Source organism: Mesitornis unicolor, unplaced genomic scaffold (assembly GCF_000695765.1).
Source record: "Mesitornis unicolor isolate BGI_N332 unplaced genomic scaffold, ASM69576v1 scaffold49979, whole genome shotgun sequence".
Classification (NCBI taxonomy): domain Eukaryota; kingdom Metazoa; phylum Chordata; class Aves; order Mesitornithiformes; family Mesitornithidae; genus Mesitornis; species Mesitornis unicolor.
In genome coordinates, this window is record NW_010208851.1 from 154 (window position 1) to 7,465 (window position 7,312).

Sequence of the window (7,312 nt, forward strand, 5' to 3'; positions counted from 1 at the left end):
TTGTTCTTTTTTTTCCTTTTTTTTGGCGTTTTTTGGAACCTTCCTCTGGGTTCCTGTGCCGGCCCTGTGAGGCTGGGCTTGTTCCTCTACAAGGTTTTGTGGAGCTCCTTGTTTCTTCATTGAGATCTCCTTCCCTTCCGTTGCTAAGGAAATCTTTGCGTTTCCATACGTATATTTTTCATACCTTGTGCTAAAACCTGTTTAGGGCAGTATCCATCACCAGGAAAGCTTTGGAGGAAGCAGCCAGGCACAGTGACCAGTCCCTTCACGATGTGGACCTTTCTGGGTATTGCCTCCTTCATTTACGTGTATAAAAAGTGTGGAGACCTCATGAATTACGCTAATAAGGAGGTGCTACTCTCCGTGTTAGTGTTTTTCTCCCTCGGCTTGCTGCTATCGTACAGGTACCGCTTCAGGGGGCCCAAGCAGCAGCAGCAGCAGCAGAAGACCCACCTGGGGATGCTATCTGATGTTCTCTCAGCTTTACCACTTGTTGGCTTCTTCTGGGCCAAACCAACCCCAGGATCTCAACAAGTCGAACAACTCAAATCCAGAAAGGTAGGTTCAGTTCAGATGTGGCACGTGGGGTACAATGCCATCCGTCTCTTCCCTCAGTCCACTAAACCTCTGCCTTGGTGCAGGAAAGGAGCTAAAAAAGGGTTGGAGTGGGTTTGTCTTTACATGTTGGATGTCTGATTCATCATGCTTTCTGTTAGTTTTGGATGCAAAATAAACTCTGAAACTTACTTAAGTGATAGAGCAGAGGTTTTGTAGAGTCAAATCAAATGTGTTTGAAGAAAGATTTGTAATAAAGGATTACTATACTAGCAGAAAAATATCTTCAATTGCCAGTCTGTTGTAGAGATGAAAGACTGGAGCATCTCTCCTATAAGGAGTGGCTGGGAGTGCTGGGACTATTCAGCCTGGAGAACAGAAGGCTCTCAGGAATCCCATGAATGTATAAATACCTGAAGGAAGGGTGCAAAGAGGACTGCGCCAGGCCCTTTTCAGAGATGCCCGCTGAAGGGAGGGTGCAAAGAGGACTGTGCCAGGCTCTTTTCAGAGATGCCCACTGAAAGGAGGGTGCAAAGAGGACTGTGCCAGGCTCTTTTCAGAGATGCCCACTGAAAGGAGGGTGCAAAGAGGACTGTGCCAGGCTCTTTTCAGCGATGCCCACTGACAGGACCAGAGGCAATGGGCACAGACTGAAACACAGGAGATTCCTTCTGAACATCAGGAAATGGTTTTTCCTGTGAGGGTGACCAAGCACTGGCACAGGTGGTGAAATCTCTATCCTTGGAGATATTTAAAACCCTATTGGACGTGGTCATGGGCAGCCTGCTCTAACTGTCCCTGCTTCAGGGGGGTGCTTTCGACCAGATGACCTCCAGAGGTTTGTTCCAACCTCAGCCACTCTGTGGTTCTGTGATGAGCTTCCTAATACTTCCACATAAAACACATTTGTTTAGACAACTGCAGATAGAGTTACTTGGAAATTATTGCTAAACTATTGCTTGTACAACAGCTACAGGACCTGAGCTCAGATCATCAGTCTGTTCCACTGAGCCCAGAATGAGACTTGCTGTGAGACAGTGGAGAGGGCTGGAGCTGGTGGCTGGAGCTTAGCTGGAGTCCTGCCATCTAAGACTGCCCACTGGATATGCATATTCAGTGCATCTGTGGGTCAGCGCTGTTTGGCTGCTTGCCTGTGTGCTTCTAGGCATTTTCAGCTGGGCACTGACCCCTTGCACAGAATAACTTGAAACTATTTTTGGCCTCAAGTCAAAGGTTCTTGATTTTTGTTTTACTTCTAAAGCCTGCCCTTACCTCAATATCTTGTATTATCTGAATTCAGATAGATAGATTTGCACACCCTTGCTGCATTTTAGATACAAACACAACACTATGCCACTAGAAATCCTGGTGTCAGTGTTGTTCTGGGCATTTGTTTCACTGATGCAATTGTATTTTTACCGCTGTCAGCAGCGCAGTGCTGAGGCATTTGTGAAAGAGTGAATTGGACTCTAGTCTTCTGTCAGCTGGAGAAATGACTTGCAGGTTTGCACCAGAATTCCCCATACAACTTTTTTCACTTGGAAGTGTATGTGATTAGATGCTGTTGGGAGGGTACTATAATGTAGCTGGTCTTCAGGTGCCAGTTTCTATCTTAACTGATTTGTAATCTGACGTATGTCAATTCTTAACACTTTTAAATGTAAGTGAATAGTAATTTTGCCCATACTTTTGACTGTCTCATGACTCTTCATTTCATGACCGCTTCTTTATAACATTTCCCAGGTAGCTGTTTCTGCTGACACTTTTCCATGCCGGGTATTACCATAAGCTGTTATTTTGGTAGGTAGGTTCACTTATAGTAAAATTAAAGCTAAATAGATTTTTCAGTGAATCTGGTAACTTTTTCACTGTGAAGTGTTAAGGCCTCTGTGTAGTAGTGGTTCACTGGTGTGAAGGCGTTGGTGTGTTACTTTATAGTCCAAGAATATGGGACAGCCTTGGCTTACTGCCTTTATAGAAACTTGACTTTCAGTCTCTCTGAGGCTATATCAGCGGTTTGTCTTTGATCAGCAGGGCAGTTTTAAGCAAGTGTCTTGATTTTGTTTGGGGACTGTTTTTTCTTTTCTCTGCTTGTGTTTTTGTTGGATAGTAGAGTACAACTGATACAATTTTGGACAAATTAAACTGGAAGATCCTCTCCAACTGCTGGTGCTCTCTCAGTCCCCTGGGTCAAAGTAGAACTAGTCCAAAGTCAGCCCTCTGACAAGGTTATGGTACAGCTACATCGACGCATGTTACTTTATTGCCTTTCTTTTCTAAAGGGTAAGAGAGAAGTAAGCTTCTCGGATGTATATCTGGCAGAGACTGCTCCAAATGCTACATTATCACCCCAATATGATCCAGAAATTATCATTGTGGGATCAGGCGTCCTTGGTTCTACCTTGGCCACGGTGCTCTCGAGGGATGGAAGGAAGGTGACTGTGATAGAGAGGGATCTGAAGGAACCTGACAGGATAGTTGGAGAACTGTTGCAACCTGGAGGTTTTAATGCACTTAAAGACCTGGGTCTTGAAGGTGAGTGCATTTCAAAATGTAAGTATATCTATAATACAACAGCTACTACACCCAATTATGTTTTTAGAAAAAGCGTGCCTACAAGGAAAATGAAGAAATACATTATCTATGCTTAATATTTGAATTAAAATTGCTTGCGTATTCCCAGCTTGCTGTTTTGAAAATATTAATCCTTCAACATACGCGTTTTGATTCAAGACAGTTGGACTCTATATAAAGAAATGCTTTTCATATATAATGAAGATTTCTTAAAGACTTTTTTTAACACATCTATTGGCTTGTATTTTACAGATACAGTGGAAGGTATTGATTCACAAATAGTAAATGGCTACATAATTCATGACATAGAGAGCAACTCGGAGGTTGAAATTCCTTATCCAACATCTGAGGATGGTCGTGTGGCGAGTGGAAGATCTTTTCATCATGGCCAGTTCATCATGGGTCTCCGAAGGGCAGCTATGGCAGAGCCCAAGTGAGTCACCTCGTGAATGGCACAGTTGGGATCCAGAGATTCAGAAACACTGTTCCCAGCATCCGTGAGATTCCTTAACCATCTCACTCTGTCCCAACACGGAGGGCTGCAATGAACAACACTGAAAACGTAACAGCTGTAGTTGCTCATTCTGTTTTCTGTAGACATGTTCATGAGTTGTTCGTGAATAACATCATACGTTACCGTTTGGGACAAGTTAATCTTTAAACTACAGGAATATGGGCTTTAAATATTAGGCAAGGTACTGGCCTATCCATGTGAGAGAACAGCTCAGGGGTAAAGGGTTGATTCTCTTCTTCTGATTCTTGGATTTGGTGTTTTATCAGAAGTGTCCTCTTCTCAGCAAGCAATGCGTAGGACTTCTTTGGTTGAGAAATGAGCAGCATATCTGATACCATTTTGTAGAATCATAGGATGGTTTGGGTTGGAATGGACCTCTAAACATCGTCTAGCTTTACTGTCCTGCAATGAACAGGGGCATGTATTTCTTCCACTGTTGTTAATCAATGATGCCAGAAAGCAATATTATACATTTGCAAGTTGTTCTGCTTTGACTGGTAACAAGAAAAGCAAAGTAACTACAAAGGAGCACTAAATGGCAGTAGCTCTTTCCAGTTATTAACTTCTGGTTTTCAGAATCTTGAAGACACCTTGTCTTCCTAATGAAATAAAAATCAGTGTTTGGTATTTCCTTCTTAACAGATTTCTTTCTTTTACACAATAGTTGAGAAGGAAACTTTTGTTGAAACCGAGTAGATTGTAGGTACTGTTTTCTGTGGGGTAGTTCTTTGTTTTGTCTGTCTTTTCCCCCTAAATGCATGTTTTTATTCTGAACTGGAAAATTGCTTTCTCCTATCATGTCTGTTATATAATAAGAATTACTAAAAGTAGCACTAAAAGATAGCAGCTCTGTAGTACAGCTAAAATTAAGCACAACTGCGTTTACTAGCTATAAAAGCTGAAGCCTTCTTGAGGCTTCAAGTTCAGTGTTTGCTCAACTTACAGGGAAAAAGTCCAGTAGCTGTACACAGTCTTTGAAGCAGAAACTTACAGAAGCTAATTTTTATGACTTGAATTTAGTACTTTCCCCTTTTTGCACATGGTCTTTAATATTCTTTGTGTATGTTTGCTTTCCATTTTAAATGTAGCATAGAAAACTTCTTGTTAAATTAAGGTGCATGACACTCTTAATAGTGCCATGAGACTTTGTTTTTCATCTCAGTGCTTGAGAAAATAAAGGGGATAATTACTACCAATTAATTATCCTCTGTCCAAGTACTAGGCAATATGAATTTATTTCAGATTATAAAATTAATTTTGCAGAGGAAGGAGGTAGGTCATCATTAGTTAATTATTTTTATATTGGATAAGAACCAGAAAAATAAGTGAACACTTACTTAGGTAGGTAAAGTGACAACTATAAAAGGAATTTAAAGCTGATAGGTTCTGCAGAACTCCAATTCACCTGCAATTAACCTGACATGTTGCTGCACTCCCTTGCTGTTGAAGTTTGTTAGTGTGCTTACATATAACCTTTCGTATTTTGATAGAGCCAACCTGCCTGTTGCCTGGCAAATTAAATCAGTCACGATCTGCTCTGAAATTTTTGTGTTGGCTGGCATGTAGAAAAGACATGAATTCAATTGCTCACGTTCCTTCTGAGAGCCTAAAATATCACTGAAATATCAAGTGGTTGTATTCTCACATGGAACAGCTCATTTCTCCAAGTTGTGGGATTCCATCTGGATTTGAAAATATTTGTGAGGGAGTGAGTGTGTCCGTTTCGAGCTGCTAAGTCTGAACTGCTGGGATCAAGTCTAACAGCTCAGACTCAACAAAAGGGGTATACACTTATAGAGATTTAATTTGTGAGCCCCAAATAGCTCTGGTTGGGAGGTAGAAGTAAGGGATGCTCAGTTCAAACTCCAAATACAAGCAGTACTCATGACTCTGTCATCTCCCTGATTTCTAACTGCTATTAGGTGTCCAGTTCCTCTTTGCTTCTCTCATATGGCGGTGGAGCACCTGAAGCACATCTAGGGATTCTGTAAAGTGGTTAAAGATAAACATTACGCATTTAGAATATTATCAAGTGTCAAACCAAATCATAGCATTGAAGTGAAATTAATGACAAGCACTTTTTGGTATTTAATTTGGCTTCCGAAAGTGGACAAGAACACATCTTTATCTATAAAATTTAAACAAAGCGTTTGGGTCGGCAGAGACAAGATCAGTGAAAATCTGGTTTTCCTTCTGTGCCTAATGCCTTGAAATGTTGACATCAGTAATCCTCTTCCATTCTGTTCTAACCCCTCTATTTTATGTAATTTCAGTGCAAAATTCATTGAGGGAACTGTGTTACAGTTGCTTGAGGAAGATGACTGTGTCGTGGGTGTTCAGTACAAGGACAAAGAAACTGGAGACACTAAGGTGAGACAGTTATGATCTTTATTAAACCATTGAGAGAAAAGCAGTTATATATATATATACATATATATATACACACACACAGACATATATATATGTATAATTTTAAAATGCTCCACAGGTGCAGAAATACTGCAGTTACCAAGGAAGCAAAAGCTTTAATAAAGGGAGATTAATTTCTGGTGAATACAGTCCTGGCATACAGGAATTCTTGTTATAACTTCTTGTGCAGCTTCTGCTTTCAGTGTCTCTGGAGAATTCACTATTTATTTCAATATTCATATATCTGGTGTTTAAAATCTTTTGAGGCATATGTGCTGATGGTCTGGATATACTGCCTGTTCTCTAGAAAAGCCAAATTTGTAATCTCCTCCTTTGTTGATTTTGAAATTCCTTTGTGCCTTAAGTCAGGTAGCCAGTGTGTTTAGATGTGCTTTGATGAGGAAGATGAGAATCTCCTGCCTATGCTCTGCTGCCCTTCATAGAGGACTGAGAAAATTCCTGAGTAGGTGGAAGATCCTACTCTGAACATTACTAAAAAAATCTCTCATCTTTAGATCATTTAGAAATGGAAATGATGATATAAAACCTTATGTAAAAGAGCCTTTTAAAAGTACTTGCCCAAGACGTATGAGAGCTGATTTTTGTACCCTCCTTACACAAAAGGCATTTCAGGCCACTTGATGGCAGAGAACTTTTAAGTAGGAAGCTGTAAGAGAGCTGAGTGAAAACCAGGTCTTAGCATGTTGACTGGAAAAACTGTAGCATGAATTAGACACCAGGGAACCCATATGGGCAGGTGACCTTCCTCTAATTGCACAAATAATTAGGGCTTGCAATCATCGGAGACAGGTATCCATAGGAAAAAGGTTTCATTAGCTCTGCTGTATCTTGAACTGTTGCTGTGCTCACATCCATAAGCTCAGAGAGCAGGAACCTGTATTATTTTACTCAGCTCTACGCCCATCTGGTTTTGTCAGACTCCTCTTCAAAACAAGGATCATGTGTTGAATCATGTTCCTATGCAGGAGAAAACTGCTTGTAGAGGAGCCCATTCCAGGCAGGGATTTACCATTCAACAGTGGCTCACCAGATCCTTCCATCCAATAGTAAAATATTTTCCAGGAGTACTAATGAAACACGGCATGCTTTTTTTGCCTTGTTACTTACATCCTGAAAGCTTGAAAGGAAAACAGCTTTTTCTGCTCATGCCAAATGCATGGGATTATTGAAGGCCAAAGACTAATGTGCAGTATAAATCTATAGTCATTTGCAGTTCACAGAATCACAGAATATTAGGAG

The 7,312-nt window shown here is 40.7% G+C and overlaps 1 protein-coding gene across 1 annotated transcript; it reads left to right on the forward strand.

The window, feature by feature from the left end:
- Nucleotides 1-270: 270 nt before the first annotated feature.
- Nucleotides 271-6,013, forward strand: LOC104547085 (squalene monooxygenase-like; the record flags this gene model as incomplete). Its single annotated transcript, XM_010192650.1, has 4 exons — nucleotides 271-558; nucleotides 2,838-3,090; nucleotides 3,382-3,562; nucleotides 5,917-6,013. Coding segments are annotated over exons 1-4 (819 nt in total), but the record flags the coding sequence as incomplete, so codon positions are not given.
- Between the last annotated feature and the right edge of the window lie 1,299 nt (nucleotides 6,014-7,312).